This window comes from Carassius carassius, chromosome 18, assembly GCF_963082965.1.
Source record: "Carassius carassius chromosome 18, fCarCar2.1, whole genome shotgun sequence".
NCBI classification, from domain to species: domain Eukaryota; kingdom Metazoa; phylum Chordata; class Actinopteri; order Cypriniformes; family Cyprinidae; genus Carassius; species Carassius carassius.
In genome coordinates, this window is record NC_081772.1 from 13,783,657 (window position 1) to 13,804,644 (window position 20,988).

Sequence of the window (20,988 nt, forward strand, 5' to 3'; positions counted from 1 at the left end):
TACAAATGAAAACTTCTATCATAGACAATGGTTGTCTACATTCCGCAAGACGGCAAAAGTGCAGTTCACTCCAGTGTGCCAAAAGTTGGTTGTAACAGGATAAAAAGAGAACAGAGCTAAAACGGTCAACTATAGCCTGGCATAAATAAAACAAGACTGCAAGATGTATCTCAGTAACATTTAATTTTACCATACTAAAACTAGAAACATATTTATATCCGGTAAATATTTCTCTTATATTACTTGAGAAACAAATTATATAGGAACACAGGACGTTTATACCAAATTATCTTAGTAGGAGATTCTGTCAAATAACGTGCTCGATTATTATTATTATCATTTTTTACGCTGACATTGTATAACATAATTTATTATTGGAATTTTGACAAGTCTTTATAATAGTTTTTATTAATCATTGTTTTGTTGTGCTTCTGTTTTTAAATGCATTTTTTGTTTAAGAACAATTTTTACGGGTTCCTTGCACGTGGAAAAAAATGGAACGTGGAGAAAAATAATAATTTCCAGATGTTTTTAAAACTTTGACCCCTATCCCCACCCCCTGTCCAAGGAATGCCTTAATAAAAGCCAAATATCTTAGGAGGAAAATAAGAAAATTGGCAAATATTTGCTTATATGCTATGCTTAAACACCGTTTAAAAAAATATATTCCTTGTTTTCTGTGGCCGCTAATCAATAACAAGCTGTGACAGCTATTTAAGTAAATAATGGATTCAACAGGCATTACAAATCGATAAATCACTCCAGCGTTTAACTCCACCAAGACGACAATTTATTAAACAAATAGTAACTTTAGATATTTTCAAAAAAGTATAAGCAAAAAACGGTAACAGTTGTACACTCGTTACCTTTCTATACTGAATTAATTATAAATAGGCTACTTAAGACATTTCCTTGCAAAGTTGGTCCACCCGCTCTTACATGAAATAAATTAACACATTTTCATCTATCTTTATGGAAGAGCAGGGAGAGAATGTTTATGTGCAGCGGAATTATCTTACTTATTAACACATGCTCGCATATCAGCCCGAGTTCACTGACCTAAAAGCTTCCTTAAATTACAAACACATGGCAAATAATACAAATATATATTAAACAATTTTGAAATTCATGAAACGTATGGTCAGAACTTGCAGTCGTATACAAAAGCTCCGGAAGCCCGGTAGAGTGGCTGACTGGACGGGAAAGCCATTTGACAGCTATTGCTTCCGGTCACCGGAGAGCTGTTCAGAGCTATCCGCTGCGTCTCGAACATCTCGCGCACCGCGTGAAAGTTCTGCTGCTGGCCGGGATAGCTCGCGCTCAGGTGTCCCAGCTCTCCGGACTGACTGAGGTACCAGGGTGCGAGTCGGTTCTGCTGCAAATGCTGGCTCTCCTGGCTCGAGCCCTGGTGGTGGTGTGAGACAGAGGAGGCGCTTGTTGTGTTTGTGTATTCCGGTAAAGTGTCATCCCCGTGGCCACGGTCCCCTGTGTACAGGCTCGTCGCTTGCATGTTGCAGTGATAAGTGGCGGGCTGGCCGCAGGGTGGACTGTAATGGGCGGGCTGCGGGGTTGGCGAGTAGGTCAGAGACACCGAGCCTGGCAGAGCAGCGCGAGAGGCCGGCAGCTCTGCCGCGTGCTGCGGGGACCCTCGAAGTCCTGTCATGATTGTATCCATAAAGGCCTGCTGTGGCGTTTGCGACTGAGGACTCCCGCTACACGCACTCCCACCGCTCCTGTCTGGACTCTCCGTTTTAGGCACTGTGCTGAGGGGTGGAGTGCTGTCATGCGGGGGCGTGCAAGCCCCGTTCTCGGTCTTTATATCCAGGAGCTTCACTGGCTGATGGGTGTCTTGCTCGCACGCTTGTCCCTGGGTGTCTTTGCCCTGCCGGTCCCGCTCCTCTCGGTCCTTCAGCACGTCCTTCTTCTTGAAGCGGCGCCTCCGTCGCAAGAAGCTGCCGTTTTCAAACATGTTATATGAGTCTGGGTGTAGAGTCCAGTAGCTGCCCTTACCTGGCTTCTTATCATCTCTTGGCACCTTGACAAAACACTCATTGAGCGACAAATTATGCCGTATGCTGTTCTGCCAGCCTTGCTTATTGTCCCGGTAAAATGGAAAGCGCTCCATGATAAACTGGTAGATCCCATTCAGTGTGATCTTCTTGTCGGCTGAGTTCTGGATGGCCATGGTGATGAGCGCGATGTAGCTATACGGAGGTTTCACCATGTCCTTGGGCTGCTGTACAGGGGCGTACGGCCCATATGCGCGGGCCATGCCGCCGGGGTACTGCTCGTGCGCTGCGTGAGAGTACATGCTCATAGGCGCAGGCATTCCGGTATATCCACCTCCGGCCGCGGCTCGATAAAAGCCTTGATCTCCGGTGATATAAGGCACAACGCCTAGGGGGCTTTGGCTGGACACGGGGTAGCGCGCCTGCATCGTACCCCTCTCTCCAAGCTCTCCTGCTGCGGACGAACAGAGGAAAACAAGGTTAAAAATAGGCACACGTCTTGATTCACTTAGGGAAGAAAATTAATTCCAAAGTTCGTAACTTCCACCTTTTCCTTGAGTATCTTGTCTCAAAACTTTCATCCACAGTTTCTTCCAAAGGGGATTTTCAGGTCTTCGCTGTGCAGGCGAATGAGCAGCAACTGTATTACGTGGAGAAGTCAGTGAATAGGGAAAACCTGTGAACTTCCCGCATCCGTCACTTCACAGGGACTTTTTCACCGAATTACCAATTCTGCCTTTTGGCTGAGCTCAGCGCTCCTCCCTGAACTCCTCTCGCGACCAATAAGTGCTCGAGAGCTGTTTGTAGAAAGACTGTACCCGAAGACCTTTTTTCTCCTCTGGGTATAGGCATAGTCTACCCTTGCGTTAAGGATAATAACGACGCAAACATATGGAAAGAGTAGAAGTGTTGACAGAAAACGAGAAAATTCACACATCCTCAGGGTAAAGGCTACTTATAAGACGTGAAATAAATAGAATCGTTGACATCTGCTTTAGGGTGTAAAATGACATATTTTGTATACAAGTACATTGGAAAAATTAAAAACAGGAGGTAAAACAGATTTATAATATTTGTTGAGATGTGTAGTGCTTTTACAGAGTTGCATTCTGTCTGTTGAACAAGAATGGCTCCCTGTTTTGCTTCAAGTGTCAGGATTCATTTCAATCGTTAGGCACTTATGTGGTGAAGGGGTGAAGTAAAGCGCCGTTTGTTTTTCAGAAACAAATGTACTGCTTAGGAGCAAAGCAAAATCTGTTCTGGCCAAAAGGTGTAAATGGAGCAATATGTCATTTTGAGTGCAAACGGCAAGGTAACGGGCAAATTAATATATTTGTTGACCATGACTGTTTAACACTTTCAGGTTGTAAAGTAGCCTTAATATTAAATTTGTTTTGTGCATTTGCACATAAAAGTTTAGTAGAGAAGACATAAAATGAATAGAAACAAAAGGGGGAAAACTAGGTACATTTGTCATTTTCTTTGGCAAAAAAAGAGATTATTAGGCTAAATCAATTAAATTATAAAAAAAAAAGTCATTAAGTGGAAAACTATAACATCATTATCAATTCATTACTACCAATGACAACAATAAGATCATTATATAGAAATGAAACCATGATAAATAATTAATATGACATGTTTCATGAAACAACTATTGTAATATACAAAGATATGCATTTTAATTATTTATTTTCCTGTTGGGTGTTTAACTTTTTATGATAGACTGCGTACATTATAGTTAACTGATAAATTAACATAATATTAACATATCACTTTTGCAAATTAGATAAAAGGATAAATGTTACAAAGCATCATTCATTTAGCCTATATCTTTTTTTTTAATGGCTAAAACAAATAATTGCATTGACCAATTGTTTTATTATACTGCTAAAGGAACAAACGTAGCTTAAATGTAAATTCACTTTGGAAAACTATTAATTATTTGTTTTTAATTAAATTGTCCTGGCTTCTATTTTTCTCTTGGACGTATTCTTCCTGGACCGTATTCATGCCTATTTAAACCTCTAGGAATTATGCCAACTGAGCACAGTGCAGTGAGGAGTGCGTCTGATGTAGTTCGGCCAAATTCACCTGCTTAAAATGTGTACTTCTGTGTTTCATCGCCCTCTTGTGGCCATTTTGTTCAAGCACCCATTTTGGGTAATTCGTCTCCTAATAACAGCCATTTGGTAGCTATATAGGCAACACAGTAGCCAAGTTTACGTGCAACTTGCCTTTTTAGTTATTTATTTAAAAAAAAACAAAGTCAAGATTTTTTGTTCAAATTAATATATAAATATAGCTCCTGAAACTGTTTTCACTATTTTTTTCACTAAATATTTGTATTTTTATTTTTTTACCATTTTTAAAGGTTTTTTTTTATTTTCTTTAGTAGCTACCTTTACTGGTTCATGTAACTTTTGCATTTCATATCAACTGCCCATATATAGCCTAAGTGCCTACGGCTATGACATAAGGTCAGCAGTTTGCATAATGATGCCAAATGAATAAGAAAAGAATCTGGTGTTCCTTTTGCGTTTGAAGAATAGTAGTATGGGACGCTGCACTGGTGCACAGATGTCAGACTGCACGCGAACAGGCGAGACCACACACTAACTTCTTCAAACAATGCGGTTAACTACAGCGAATGGGATGCAATCAGCTAATGCACTCAAAGGAATGTTCCATCGCCAGCTGCACAAAAGTAGCATTATTCATGAGCAGGAGGTGTATAAAGCCCCTCATGAGCTGATGTCACAGTTGTCGTCAGCATTGGTTTTTTGACCAAAGTTTAAACTCGAGTTTGAAGTCAGAGAAAACTTTCATGAAAGATGCTGTAACCGACTTATTATGGAATTATATATAGCCTAGCAGATGACCATACTCCCTGAACATAAAATATGAAGCCTATATCTGTGACAGTCAGATTATGTGTTTAACCAATCAGAAAGGCAAGCATTTGATTCATTTGCTGTCTGTCAATCATTTGGGCTGTCCATATATGGGAAGCCGGAAGCTGCGACAGGACCTAGAAAATAATGAGCGTGAACGAGCTTTGCTTATACTTGGCAGTTTCCATTGTCTAAATTTGTCGGAAGTTCTCGAACGGCGAACATCTCACCTTTAATTTTAGGCAAATACTGTTTGTTTGTTTTTGTTTCTTCACTCGCTTGGGTGTGTGATACATACTAGAGCAGAGTTCATTGTTGAGCCAGGGCAACTTTGTTTGCCAGAGTTTTGAGATCAGTCAGAGATTACACTTTAGTACAGTCGTGGCCAAAAGTTTTGAGAATTACATAAATATTGGAAATTGGAAAAGTTGCTGCTTAAGTTTTTATAATAGCAATTTGCATATACTCCAGAATGTTATGAAGAGTGATCAGATGAATTGCATAGTCCTTCTTTGCCATGAAAATTAACTTAATCCCAAAAAAACCTTTCCACTGCATTTCATTGTTGTCATTAAAGGACCTGCTGAGATCATTTCAGTAATCGTCTTGTTAACTCAGGTGAGAATGTTGACGAGCACATGGCTGGAGATCATTATGTCAGGCTGATTGGGTTAGAATGGCAGACTTGACATGTTAAAAGGAGGGTGATGCTTTAAATCATTGTTCTTCCATTGTTAACCATGGTGACCTGCAAAGAAACGCGTGCAGCCATCATTGCGTTGCATAAAAATGGCTTCACAGGCAAGGATATTGTGGCTACTAAGATTGCACCTAAATCAACAATTTATAGGATCATCAAGAACTTCAAGGAAAGAGGTTCAATTCTTGTAAAGAAGGCTTCAGGGCTTCCAAGAAAGTCCAGCAAGCGCCAGGATCGTCTCCTAAAGAGGATTCAGCTGCGGGATCGGAGTGCCACCAGTGCAGAGCTTGCTCAGGAATGGCAGCAAGCAGGTGTGAGCGCATCTGCACACACAGTGAGGCAAAGACTTTTGGAAGATGGTCTGGTGTCAAGAAGGGCAGCAAAGAAGCCACTTCTCTCCAAAAAAACATCAGGGACAGATTGATCTTCTGCAGAAAGTATAGTGAATGGACTGCTGAGGACTGGGGCAAAGTCATATTCTCCGATGAAGCCCCTTTCCGATTGTTTGGGGCATCTGGAAAAAGGTTTGTCCGGACAAACAAAAACCCACTAATTCTGACAAACTCCAAGAAGTGTTTATGAAAGAATGGGTTGCTATCAGTCAGGATTTGGCCCAGAAGATGATTGAGAGTATGCCCAGTCGAATTGCAGAGGTCCTGAAAAAGAAGGGCCAACACTGCAAATACTGACTCTTTGCATAAATGTCATGTAATTGTCGATAAAAGCCTTTGAAACGTATGAAGTGCTTGTAATTATATTTCAGTACATCACAGAAACAACTGAAACAAAGATCTAAAAGCAGTTTAGCAGCAAACTTTTTGAAAACTAATATTTATGTAATTCTCAAAACTTTTGGCCACGACTGTATATAAAAAAAAAAAACACTTTGGCCACTGGGGGGACCCCTTGCACCACTTTTATTAGTGAAGGCAATCTAAATGGGCTACAAAAAGCTCACACTGAATAAAAGGAGAAAGGCTTTTTCTGGGTTTGCTCTCACTTTTACGTTAGAACTATTATAAAATGTAAAAATCGAAACTATATAGATGTTACAATGTAGATTGTTTTGTATAAACTCATATTTGACTTTGGTAACGATTATGGTAGTAAATAAATTTCTGACTGTTTTAGTAAGTAGTTATGTTAAATACATTGCTGGTTTGCCATCCTTTTAGCTTTTTTCTGCTCATCTCCGCAGTACAAGATTCTGTCTTAAAAAATATATATTTCTATCCTTAGAGTTAAAACACATGCTTATGACTCATAATGCTTCAAATCATCTCTTTAAAGGAAGTCATTCTGCTCTTGAATCAACTGTTTTAGTGGTCCAGTGAAAAACATCCCACATTATGGTTTCTTTTCATCAACATTTTATCTGGTGCATTAGATAAAATGTTCTGTATACATTATTAGTTTATATTATCTTACGTAGGCATCTCAGAATATCTAATTAAATATTTAAGTTTTAGTTTATTGTTTGTAATTTTAGAAATCTGCAGAAATGCTAGGACTACAACAAGAAAAAGCACTAGAAGCTGATTCCTTGGATTTAAGTTGTGCTTGTATTGTAACAGTGCAAGACTTGAAGAAATCATTTACAAGGACACTTTCAATGTGTCTGTTTAATTCAATCAGCAGTGAACTCTTTGCTCTGTACAAAAACACATCTGGTACATAGTTTTCATGGCATGTTTTCAAAGAGCAGGGCCGTGCACAGACATTTGCATACATGTGTGTATATGTATGTATATATATATATATATATGTATGTATGTGTGTGTGTGTGTGTGTGTGTGTGTATGTTTGTATATATTTTCATATGTTTGTATATGTATATGTAGGCTATATATGCAGAGCTGGGTAGATTACTTGACAATTGTAATTCGTTGTTTCAAAATTAAATGACAAAAATTGTAGGTTGTAACATAATCCATTATATTACATAATCAGATTACTTTCAGATTACTTCTGACTTTACTTACTTGTCACATTGATTTAAATAGGATAATCTTAATCTTAAACAACAAGACAACTAAATTTTGGGCAAAAGTTTGGGAATGCCTGCATTAAATGTAAATAAGAAATAATGTGCATTTGTGCATTTTAATGTGTTTGTAAGGCAAAAGCCTACCAAAGACATTGAAGCAAATTATTAAATAACCTACTGAGTGATAATAATGATCAGATAAATATTGATGTGTTTATCATTAGTTGATGCAGTGTTGAAACACTGAGGCTGTGTAGCCTCCTGACTAATGACTGGTCTTTCTGTGAATATCCACAAAACTGGAAGACTTTCTAAGGGTATATAAGCGGTAGGATATTTTAGAAAGGAACATTTAAAAGATGAAAAAGAGGAATTAGGAGAATTGATAAATTGTGAATAATTTCTTGTTATTGTATTAATAATATGTATTCATGTAATCCATAAGAAAAAAATAACTGTAGTCTGATTACGAGTATTTTAAAATGTAATTTTACTGTAATTACAAGTACTTTTTGTATTTTGTAGGAGAGCATGAAACTCTGAGATACAAAAAGAATTTAAGATCCATTTGGTTCTGAAGTTTTTCCAATTTGATCTTGCATGATGTTGTTCTAAGTGGCACCTCAATGTGCTGTCTCTGTCAGTATCTTTTTCATATGCATTGAAAACCTCTTGTGATTCTTTGTTTTATTAGCCTATAGTTTACAAACCCTGTTTATATTGTCATTTCCAGGTGATTTTACTGGTCCAAATAAATCCCCCCATCATGTTTTAATAATAAGGCTTTGTCTTTTTTTTGGAAGATAACTGTTTTCAAGACGGGTGCGTTTGATGCAGATAACCTGTAGCTGTAAATGCCTCAATTCTACCCTAAATATTCTAAATATCTAAATAGTCGTTCAGGTGTGCTGCTTTGTTTCTAAAATCAGGAGGAATGCTGGCAGTCATCGAGTCTCTTTCACTGGCATCGCGTGAAGGTGCATTGATTGACCGATAGATGGCGGGAGATGACCGTCTAAAAGCTTCGACTCCCTGCGCCACCAATAATCACGCGAGTAGTTTCTGAAATAAGATGGAGTTGTTTTTTTAATGCTTACCGTGATACACGTGTCCTTTTGCTTTTGAAGGTTAAAAAAAAATCTGAATTTGTTCGGTTTGTCTTATCCATTTGAATGGGTCAAGTTCCTTATAGGGCACTGCTGCTAAATTAAGTAAACGAAGTAGAAAGAGTAAAATGATTTAAATGTTATTAAAATTTTAAGAGTTAAAATAATATAAAACCTGTAATTTAGCATATTGGCCTAACTGCCGATTAAATAAAAAAATATATAGTTATTACATTTAATTATAAAAGTTATGTAGGTTAAATGTAAACTCTCTATAGGCTGTTTCCAGTTGTAGAATAGGCCCATAGAATTAAATATTTTACTTCCTTTTACATTACGTTGCAATAGCCTATTTAATTTTATCTTTTTCCTGCGCATTTGAATTCTTATTTACAACTTAAACGAGAAAGACCGAGGCTAGTCGTAACACCTCACAGGGCAAAATATTTATTATCATTTTAAATGTCAGTTTCTGTAAAGGTAAGTTTCGACAACAAAATTGTTATTGAAAATTTCCATAATATAGGCCTATGTTGACTTTTAGACTGAGAGCATGTTGTCACTAAATGGGGAGTTAGCCTCTATGGATGTTTTGAAATTATGAAACACAAAACAATTAATGAAACTGCAAAAATGTATGTCTGAAAATTATATTAATAAATAATAGTAATATTGTGATTAAAACTGTGACAACTTGCCGCAACCTGACGAGTGAAAAATATCTCCAAACCTCGGTTTAAAAAAAAGAATGATATATAAATACACACTGGCTTGTTTATATTGTTCACTTGTTTACACAACGTTATTACACACATATGATATAGGAATTAAAGTTTTGAAGGCAGAATTCACAAAAATTATTCTGATGTTGGACGGATTTAAATTATGTGTTTGTAATCAACATGAAAAAACCGATGGGGGAAAACACATTTGGACATTTGACTCAAAAGATAGATAGATAGATAGATAGATAGATAGATAGATAGATAGATAGATAGATAGATAGATAGATAGATAGATAGATAGATAGATAGATAGATAGATAGATAGATAGATAGATAGATAGGGTTTAGGCCTATCGGTCAGGGAAAAACACACTACTTTCCTTGAAATGTTTTATTGCTAGCTTCCATATCACATTGCACTGTACAGATTAAGTGAAATATACTTATATGTGGTAAATTCAAACTCTATAGAAATATAACCAGCAGGCATAAAATGGCCAGTCCATGACTTCATGAGTTTGACTGTTTCATTTGCGCTTGGATCGGTGAGGTCAAGTCATGTCGCCAGATGATTTACGCTGGTTTTCAAAAATACATTTCCAAAAATGTAGTGAGTGAACAATTATTAATCCTTCATTAACTGTCTTTACCTCACAGTTATCCGAGTGCTTATCTGTGCAACTTGCTCCGCTACAAGTGGACTACATCACGCAAGGTTTGACGTCTTGATGCATACTCTGATGGTGGTGATGGTGATGGTGATGATAATATCCACCAGCAGACGGATGGAAAGAGGTAATTCCGTTCAAATTCAACATGAAGTCCTTCCGTTCTCCGACTGGGGAAGAATGTGTCTGATAGCGCGATATACCCACTGGAGACAGATAAATGCACTGAGATAAATATAAACATATTGACCAGAACGAAAAAAAAAAAAGTTTATTTTTTTTAATTACCAGCTCAAGGGTATACATTTTTAGCCCATGCAAGCTTTTAGGGCCCACGCTTGTGAGTAAAATTAAATGTTTTGTAACAAAACCATTTTTTGTACCATTTTATTTTTAAGCATTAATTATGTTTTCAAAAATATTAAATAAAAATTATAGATTTTTCGATTGTACTATTTTTTTATGTCCTTAATTGCTTATGAGTTTCACATTTTTCTTTAAAAAAAAGAATTACGTTTAGATAAAAATATAGACTAATGATTCTTAACCCCTATCAAAATGGTAATTATTATTGTTATTATTATTATTATTATTATTATTATTATACCATATTATAAAAGCATTTTGTTGTTTTGTACCCAAACTGTTCGAACAAAACAAAACAAAACAAAAAAAAACGTGGTCGACGGTACATTTAAAAAAAAATCTTCCCAATGAAAGATTTCAAAGCTTTAGAGCCATGCGCACAAAGCTTAAGATGAATTTAACACTTATCAATTCAAAACGTTTTGTAGTTTATAGTCATTTAAAACCTTATACGTTGAACTTTTGGCATTCGGAGAGCTCTTTATTTATTTATTTATTTTTACCGTGCTTTAGAATTTCATAATAGTTTTGACACTGGGCGTAATTTTAGCTATAAAATAATGTAGCCTATTACAAAAATATTTTCCAACATAATAACACATATTTTAAAGCAAATATAATGACATCTAAATGTGTCAGAGATTATATGTAGCCTGCGTTATTTGTTTTACCTGACATGTCTGTGTTGTCTCTCGCGCTTTGCTGTATGTAACCCTGTTCCAGAGAGTAGGTGAAGATGCCGGGATGCTGCCCTGTGGACGGCGAATTGCTCGAGACTGCAGTCGGCTGTTTAAGGTATGGAGAATTTGAAGAAGCCCATAGTGCTGTTCCTTCTGAATACGGCGAGTGACCCTCAAACGCGCCCGCTATTGCAGGGGAAGACGGGACTGGGCTTGTGTTGCTCTCCGCGCCATAGTCTCCGTTCCCGGGCACTGGACAGCTAGCCATATAACCATGTCTGGAGCTGGGGGATATGTGACCATGGTGCCCGCTGCTTATTGACTCATAACCATTACCAGACAGGTCCAGGTTATAGCCAGTGCTGTGGCACGCAAGTGCGCCGGTGGGAGGTTGGTAATCGAAGCTCTGGGGTAAAATGGCGGAACCGAACCCGAGGCCGTTCATCATTCTGTACATCGGTTTCATGGCCTGACATTTTCTCCTGAATCCTCGTGGTCTTCGCCGAAATGACCCTTCCTCAAACATAAACTCACTTGTGGGGTCTATGGTCCAGTAATGTCCTTTACCCGGCCGCCCAAGCCCTTTTGGTAGTTTAATGAAGCACTCGTTCAGAGACAAGTTGTGCCGAACAGAGTTTTTCCAGCCCTGGTAGGAGCCTCGGAAAAAAGGGAAGCGTGTTTGTAAGAACTGGTAAATCTCACTAAGTGTGAGTCGCTTTGTCGGTGCGCTCTGAATTGCCATCACAATGAGTGCAATGTAAGAGTAGGGCGGCTTCTCCGGGCGTCGCAGTCCTGAGTTAGTCTTTTTAGTCTTAGACACTGCGCCATGGTCCTCCGAGCTACCTGTAGAGTTCACCAGTCCTGGATGCAGCGCGGTGGACGCTGGACTGGTCCTAATCGGGGGCGTCGACCGCGGGGGACCGTGGGAGCTCTCAGTCGTCATCTGTCCCGCGCTGACGTACGAACACAGCTGGTAAGAGAGACGTTGACGTTGACAGAAGAAAATGGTTAAGCAAAACCCCAAAGATCTCTAACTTAACCAAGCATCCTATGTAAACTGAACGGTCTTCTTTTTCAGGCTTTAACGTTATGACCAATATCCTGCTTTATGAAAGAGAAAATATCCAAGTAATATGCCTATTCGTACTCGTTATCAGCGTTTTGAAACGGTTATTTTTCTGCCACGAGCTCAGTCCTGATCCTGGCGGCTGTAGTCCCTTTTTGAGGAAGAAATGGAAACACTGAGTTCGTGTAGCGCCTCAACTAAACAAAACTCGACAGCCAATCATTCAATAACTCTCTCCGGGCTTTCTCTGCTCTAATTGCTCCTCCTTTTCCGCCTCACCCACCCCCTCCAACCCCTAGACCTCCACAAACTCAACTCTGTCACTCTTTCCAGAACCTCATGCACGCTGTCCACCAAAATCAACTGACCCCCAATCTATCGCTATATGCGACCACAACCATCGCGTCTCTCATCATTATCATTATCTTTTTGGCTTAAGTTTGCTTATTCTTTTGTCTTATTTATAAAATATGATTTGGCCGTTTCTGCTGAGTGAGTCAGTCAGCGTTGCACGCTTTATGAGGATAGAGGTAGGCTATAGCCTAATAGAATTATAATTTTGAATAAAGATTATCTCCGTTTATCGAGTGAGCTGAAGGCTAATCTTGTTTACTTTGTGAAATTCGCATGTGCAACTGGAATTCTAATCGAATGGGTTCATCTAGCTTAATGGACTTGGAGGGCTGTCAATATGAACAAACACTCAGTGAGCGTGAGAGGCCTTAACAAACCTAGCTGGACTAAAATAAATAAACCATCCCATAAAATGAGGGAGACAGTGATCAGCGAGAGACAGACATGGACAAGGGAGAGAGAGGAATGACTCTGGCTCGAGTGGAAGCAGGCTGTCTCCGTCGAGAGGTTTGGATACCACACACAGCGCTCCAGTATCAGCTTACGGGCCCGGGGCTACAGCATATCCCTCGAGTACAGAGTTCATTAGCAAAAGAAAAAGCCAATTAGCCATTTGGACGTCGACAGCTTCCGCCATATAAGGGTCACACCAGTCTTCATAGACCAGTATAAATATAAATGTATTTATACAGACGTAAACATGCATATAGGCCCATTTCCTTACATTTGTTACATGTTTACACATAAAGGTAGACCTTTAGTCTAATTCGAATTGTTTATGCGAATAAATCGCCTGTCACTGCTTTTTTAATGTTATAAAGTTAAAACCAACATAAAACAGAAAATTGCATTGCTTCTTTCTGTCTACGATAGATATAAGGCATTGATGTTTGCCTACAAAACCACCACTGGCTCTGCACCCCTTAAACTAAATTCATTACTTCAGACTTATGTGCCCTCTAGAAGCTTGCATTCTGCAATTGAACATCGCTTGATTGTACCATCCCAAAGAAGCACAAAGTCACTTTCAGGGACTTTTAAATTAAATGTTCCCTCCTGGTGGAATGACCTCAATCTGAGCAGCTGACTCCTTAGCCATCTAAGAATCGGCTTAAAACACATCTCTTCCATCTTTATTTGACCCTCTAACTGAAAGACCTCTAACTAGCTTGCTCTTTACTTTTTCTATTCTGTCTGTTTTATTTTTATTTATTATATTATTTAAAAGCTCTTGCTATGTGTACTTCGTTAAGCTAACTGAGACTTGTTATAGCACTTGTGTATCATTGCTCTTTTGTTGATTTTGATCGTTTCCATTGTTCTCATTTGTAAGTCACTTTGGATCTATCTATCTATCTATCTATCTATCTATCTATCTATCTATCTATCTATCTATCTATCTATACCAATTTTTATATCTAACACAATTTTTGTCATTTAATTTTGAATCAGTAACGAATTACAATTGTCAAGTAATCTACAGCTCTGCATATATAGCCTACATATATACAAACATACGTATATATATAAATATACATACATATATATACATACACACATACACACACACACACACACACCCACACCAACACCCACACACACACACACACACACATATATATATATATATTTTTAATCGAAGAGTGAGATCCGCCTCTGCATTTTTATTAGTCCTCGTATCATTATTAAATTAATATTACTTGTTTACGGTAATATTAATTTAATGGTATTATAAACAGCATTGTATAGGCAATAGCTAGACAACAAATAGTCTACAGCATTATGGCTTCTGGGGACCTTTTATTATTTTTTAATTATCTATTATTATTATTTATTTATTTTATTTTATTTTTTACATAAATGGCACGGGGTAGCCTATGTTATCTCTCGCGCTGTTTTTACTCTTGCCTTTTTAATTACCATGTTTTTAACAAAGCGAATTATCAGTCCCCTATAGTTTTAGCTTGCCGTGAGGATGTGGATAAAAACATGTTCCCGCGCTATATAAGCAGTATTTCGCCGGGTTTCCCCCGCCCGCTGAGCGCCTGACCCCCGCCGAGTCCCGGATACCACGGCTGCTCTAGAGGAAACCGAGCACTTCGCGAGACTTTGAACACAGACCATCGCTATGAGTGTATGTGTGTAATAAAGCCTCGCACTCCCTTACGCACATACACTCACTAATCTGTTTTCATTCCAGACCTCATTGAGCCACTGTAAACAAAATGTAGACCTATGACTTTATTCATTGTCAAACGCATACGCATCAAAGGCTCCAGTCAACCCTTGGTCTGAGATATTTTTTTGCCTGATGTGAAGTGTCAGAAAAATCTCATTTAAAGAAAGTACACTTAAACCTGATACAGACACAATAAACATAAATATTTTAGTGTACTTTAAATTGTTAGAGAAAGAGGGCGCTAACAATTAAAAAGATTTTGAAAGACAAAATAAAGACAGTGAGAATATAGACTAATTTTTAGAGCTTATAACGGTGTAGCCTACATTATATTTTATCCGTTGATGCTTTATGTTTCATGTATTTATAATTATTGTAACCTATCATAGTTAGCATGTTCAAAGACATATTGCTCTTTGGAAGAATGGCAGGCCTATTATTTAAGCCTTTAGCTTTTCACACTGAAAAAAATCAACCCACGAAATGTGTAAACTTATTTGAAGCTCGCTGTTTTTTGGTGTTAAATCGATGTCAACAAAATGCTTGTTTAAAAGAAAATTTTACTTTACGTTAATTTCGTTTCGATGTCATTGCTTGCACTGGAAATTAGTGACACCAGAATAAAAGTATTTTACTTGGTTAATATCAATATTTCGTTTCGTATAGGCTATAGTCCTGTGTAGGCTAATTATTTTGGTTTAAAAATTGCTGTTTTAATGTTTCTCTAGATAACCCCTCTACTGGCCTATGTTTATTTAACGTGGTTTCCCATTTATAGCCAATACGAATGAGCGCTTCTTTGCATCTGAAGTGATCCTGACAGACTTGAATTCTCAGCTAACGGTTCTTGTATAGGTGTGTTATTCTGCGAGTTCACCTGCAGGTCGCAGCATCGCACTTTAATGGCAAGCATTTAAAAAAGAAAGCATTTAAAGGTTTAAAGCCAGACAATGCATTATTTGGTGTTTTTACGTGCCATAACCACAGAAGTAACCTACATAAAACTGTGAGCTGTACTTGGCTATACCCTATAGCTATTATAGTGCAATAACGTCATCCACGAGTGCATCGAATTCTCTCAACTTTTATCACTTTTTATTTTTGCCGATTGTGGATTTGCTATGGCGCTTTGTTCAACAAAACATTATCTTCATTAGTTAGTTAAATAAATCGTTCGTTCATTCATTCATTCAGTCATTCATTCATTCATTCATTCATTCATTCACTAACTATAGGGAGTAGGCTAAAAAGACCATATAGCTAAGTGAAGCAAGACAAGTCCTCGGACGATTGGTCTTCTCTTAATCAGGCTCGTTCCCTGCCCTGAAAATTAGAGGGCTGTCAGCCCAAAGAGATGGTGTGACTAAAGACTAAAATCGAGAAGAAAACGATGGCCCTCCTTCAGTACCGCGGACAGCGAAAATATGTTCGTGTTTGAGACAAAGTAAATGAATAGCATTATTGTCATTATACAAAAATAAAAATACCCACAATTTACAAAATAAAATGTATATTAATAAGAAATGTAAAAACCGTTTAGATATCGTTATATTCTGTTTAATGATTCATATTTTGCCACGGTTATCCAAGTGGTTGTCCTTTTGTCGTGGACTCCAGCCATGTGTGAGATTGCTGGAGTATAACCGAGCATGTGTGGCTTATGTATTTGTGTGATTTCAAGTGGAAGTCAATTCATCTGCTAACATTGTAGATATATTTGTCGATTAATTAATTTCTGTCAACGGTCAGATAGATAGATAGATAGATAGATAGATAGATAGATAGATAGATAGATAGATAGATAGATAGATAGATAGATAGATAGATAGATAGATAGATAGATAGATAGATATGGATGTAAAAGAGTAGTTTTTATTTTGAGAGACAACTTTAGTCTGTTGTTGACATGTTTAAGGTTTGTAACTAAGTGTAACTAACCCATGACGTCAAGCTTAGCATTTCCGGTGCATTTCCTTTGTTTTGATTACCCTGTAAAGGTAGGCCTATAGTATTATATTAAATTTATAATACAACAACAATAACAACATAAGTCAATGAATGAATAAATAAATAAACAGTTATTAACGATAGCCTATTAATGCATTATATTGTATTAGCGATATTAATGAATGATAAATATAAAATAAATAATACAAAATATAAATACGTTCATATTTAACGTAATGTAAATATGAACTGAAATATATAAATATTTCTGGATAAACTGGACATAGGCTAGTTTTTTGTTGTTATTTTTATGAATTTGAATGCTTCATTAGACTGAGCTGACGAGATTGCTAGGAAGTGTCGTTTCCATTAATTCCAACTTTGACAACATTCGACTTTTATCTATGAATGCCACTGACAATATATAGATCAGTGAGTAAATGTAATTTTTTTTTTGTCTTTTTAAGTAAAATGTAACAATTTTTAAGGAATTTGAACAGGTAGCCGAATTAACAGTGCGTCAATCTCCAAGACATGGTGTTAAATAAACATTTTTGTGAGTCAGTAATAAAGGAATGCATGATGATAATAATTAGACTATGTTTTGTCTGTAGCCTGAACTGTGGTGTGATATTTATCCTAACGGAAAATACTCGAGTGTCCTACGGTTGCCATGGTTACAATCTCCGGCGACCGCGATTTCTTTTCGCTGTTATATTTGTGACCATGGCTGTGAAAACCCAGCTAAAATCATCTTTCTTTTCCTAAATAAATTTATACTTCATAAGGTAAAGAACATTCTGTGAAAATGTAACCTTAATGTCTTTAATATCGACTGAGTGAGGCCCTGTCAAAGATTGAAATCATAGTGAAATTAATGATTGAAATAAAATTTTTATTCTTGTTATCTCATAGCCTATTTAGATTTTGAGATTTTAGCCTGGATTTCACCGACAGGTCACATTTGTCATTTGGTGACTATGTATTTTTGTTACTGTTTAATGCTTAGAAATTGTAAATCAGTCAACATTTTCAGTGTTTGTGAGTAAGGCTCCTCTGCATTTGAGTCCAAGTCAGAATCATTGCAAGTAAAACATAGTGAAGAAAATAGGATCTAGTGACAAATCTAATGAAACGGTGGTCCAAGTGGCACTTAAAGTACGGTTTCCGAAGAATAATGAACGAGAAATTTTATTATCTCTCATATTTTATTTTATGAACGAAAGTACAACTGCATATGTTTTTCAACTGACTGAGCACAGCTCTAAACAAACCATTATATTTACACAGACATAACCCAACACAAGACTACATCACATTATGTCCATAATTATTGGCATGGTTATGCCATCGTTTTCAAGAAATGAAAATGGAAAATACTGTACATTGGCGCGCACTGATTAGTCTAAACATCTGAACAGCAAACATGCAACACTGCATTAGCCTAAGAAGTGTGCATGGGTTAACCACACATAAGCCTAAAACACACCACTTGACAGAAGAAAGTGCACATAACTGGTGTGTCAAACACCAACGAAATTGCGTTTAAGCGTGTGAATGTCTGCAAACTGGCTTGATCACTTGTCATTTCATGACAGCAGAGAGTCTATTCTGAAGGGATGATATTCAGTCTCTTGTACAGTAATGTGGGAATGTGCCAAACCCGGAAGGGAATTCGGTATGTCCGGAATTCGACTGATGCTAGTAATGTCCGCCGTGTTACACCTGTAGATTGGAAAGGCATTCGACACCTCAGGACTGACCTGGAATCCGTTCAGCGGCGCATGAGCCACGGCGGACGGCGGATAGCCCATGACTACAGGCAGAAAGTGCGGAGCCGCTGACAACATTAGCCTGGTACCAAAACACGTGTCCTCTCTGCTTTGCTCCCTCCGTATAAACGGTTTGCTGAGGATGCTGTCTATGGCGAAAGAACTGGAAAACTTTGACTTTTCGTCGCGCGATGGGAGCCTGCTTTCATCCGCAGGCGCGCGCTCTTGAGATTGCGAAGTGCTCAGGATCTTCTTACTGATGCGCTTCCTCCTCCGGCGAAAAACCCCGTCTGCGAAAGTGTATTCACTCTGTGGGTTCAACATCCAGTAGTTGTCTTTTCCCCACGGACGCGAGGGATCTCGCAGCACTTTTAAAAAGCAGTCGTTCAATGACAAGTTATGCCGTACGGAGTTGCGCCACCCCGTGTAGCTGCCCCGAAAAAACGGGAATTTTTTCATTAAGTACTCGTTTATTTCAGCAAGTGTGAGGCGGCCGGTGTTGGAATCGCGTATGGCCATAGCAATGAGCGCGATGTAGGAGTATGGTGGTTTGGGTCTACGCGTATAGGGTTTCGCCTTCCCGTCCGAAACGGGGACACTTGGTCCTGGGCTGTTGGCTGAACAGTCTCCATCCGAGCCCAATTCCTCCTCCGTGGACAGCGGTGAAGCCATGTTCTCATCCATGTCATTGCCCGCAAGGCGACTCGCAGAGAAAACCTCCAACTTCATTGTAAAGCGCCTCTGTCACTTCAAACTGAGTAGCTTTTATAAAAAGGCTACTTGTTTTGATCAACAATTTTGGGAGTGCTCAGTCTTAGTTTAGGTTAAATTCTATTAAAGAAACAAGAATGATCACTTCCTATTTGTTAGAAAGTCCTCATGGGAGAACGGACAGCATCGGCGGGCGTTAATATAATCGCTCGGCGAGGACGGCCCACGAGGGCGGGGCTTAGTGGCTAGACCTATCAATCACAAACGCATTCACGCGAGTTAGGTTTAGAGATGCTCATCTGTCCCCGTAACTGTACGGATTGTGTGTGAGTGGTTTGGAGTCGTAAGAACCGATTGAATTCTGTGTATTTTTTAAGTGGTTATACGTATGTAATAAGTCTTGTTGTGCTTTAAATTTAATAATGTCAACAGGTTTGTGTGAATCTTAGGAAATGGGTCATCAAAAATGACTTGTGATTTCTATTTGAAGGTTCTCAGTTCATATGATATATTTGTATGTAACATTTAAATAACTCAACGTTAATCTAGAATAGAAATCACCCACATTTTGAGCATCATTCAATGTATCAAAAATGTTTCTAGTTCATTAGTATTAAACAGATGTCTGTAGAAAAATAATCCTCAGCATGATAGAAAAATAAATGTGAATGAACACGTTTGGCTGTACTTGTGAGAGGCATTTTTTAAAACTATCTCACAAATAGTGAAAGATGTTGATAGCAACTTCTTGATTTATCATGTGCTTTGATTATATCATCAGAAAAAATGTATATCTCTTTAATGTATATGAGAAGCAGTTGTCGCTAGTGGATTTCCCCATTATGTTCATTGTATACAGACTTAAATATAATGCTTGACAAAGAGAATATCCCTGCTAATTCATTTGAACTGTGTAATTGGCCAGATGAACTCACCACGGTATGTGGAATGTGACACCTGATTCTGACGCACCCAATACCTGACATCAACTTGTCACTCACGATCACCCTTTTTTAAAACTGAGTTTACATGTTTAATGAAACATTTGCTTATGGCAGTTGCTGACTTTTGAAAGAATGGGGAAGTTTACTGCATTTATGATGAACTTGGATGTAGGCCATGTACCTAAAACGGTAAGAACAGGGATGAGAAACACCACAGAGATCACAAGCAGGTCAAAGAGTAAATGAAGAAAAAAAAATAGATAAAACCTATCTAAAAAGTCCAACTTAGCAATTCTCTTATATTCTCTCCGCAGAGGTGAAGGCACAGTGAAAGGTCATGAAGTTCCATAAGTTCCTAACGTGCCCTAAGGTGAGTGATAATCATTTAACTGTCTTTTGAACCACACCTACATAAAGCCTTTGGGATATTTTTTCTTTGAGTGAATCCAAACATTCTCTTGTGCACCGATGGTGTGTGTAATTTTCTGGGTTCATGGGGCAGGCAAGCAAGCCTGTGCAACTTGTGGTGTGTGCCTATAAACACACGCACACAAATACACATACATACACAAATGATTATATAGTCTTCCATGGAGACCGTTTGAGCATGTGTTACTGTTGGGTTCTCGGTAACCATAACTTAAATTTCCACAACAAATAAGATATTTTGAAGAATATGGGAGTTCGAAACAACATTGAACCCAACTGACTTTAAATATTCATCTGCACAATAAAATATCCATACATTACACTGCTAAACTTATCCATGCATTGAAAAGATTACAGACCACCATTGTCGCAGGCCTGGTGTTGTCATATGTAAACCATACTTTTATAAAATCATCCATTTTAAAACTTAAAAGTCTTACTAAATCCACTC

General features: G+C 38.0%; 3 protein-coding genes across 3 annotated transcripts; all 3 read right to left on the bottom strand.

Annotated features, from left to right (window-relative positions):
* Positions 1–767: 767 nt before the first annotated feature.
* Positions 768–2,734, bottom strand: LOC132092459 (forkhead box C1-B-like). Its single transcript, XM_059498701.1, has 2 exons — positions 2,551–2,734; positions 768–2,455 (listed from the first exon to the last, which is right to left on the bottom strand). Exon 2 carries the CDS (start codon positions 2,435–2,437, stop codon positions 1,142–1,144), a length of 1,296 nt encoding a protein of 431 aa, XP_059354684.1. The 5' UTR covers positions 2,438–2,455; positions 2,551–2,734; the 3' UTR covers positions 768–1,141.
* A 6,861-nt stretch (positions 2,735–9,595) lies between these two features.
* Positions 9,596–12,445, bottom strand: LOC132091876 (forkhead box protein F2-like). Its single transcript, XM_059497963.1, has 2 exons — positions 11,127–12,445; positions 9,596–10,295 (listed from the first exon to the last, which is right to left on the bottom strand). Exons 1-2 carry the CDS (start codon positions 12,076–12,078, stop codon positions 10,123–10,125), a joined length of 1,125 nt encoding a protein of 374 aa, XP_059353946.1. The 5' UTR covers positions 12,079–12,445; the 3' UTR covers positions 9,596–10,122.
* Positions 12,446–17,876: 5,431 nt separating this feature from the next.
* On the bottom strand, positions 17,877–19,340 carry LOC132091877 (forkhead box protein Q1-like). The gene has a single exon (XM_059497964.1). The coding sequence runs from the start codon at positions 19,180–19,182 to the stop codon at positions 18,271–18,273; it is 912 nt and encodes a 303-aa protein (XP_059353947.1). The 5' UTR covers positions 19,183–19,340; the 3' UTR covers positions 17,877–18,270.
* Between the last annotated feature and the right edge of the window lie 1,648 nt (positions 19,341–20,988).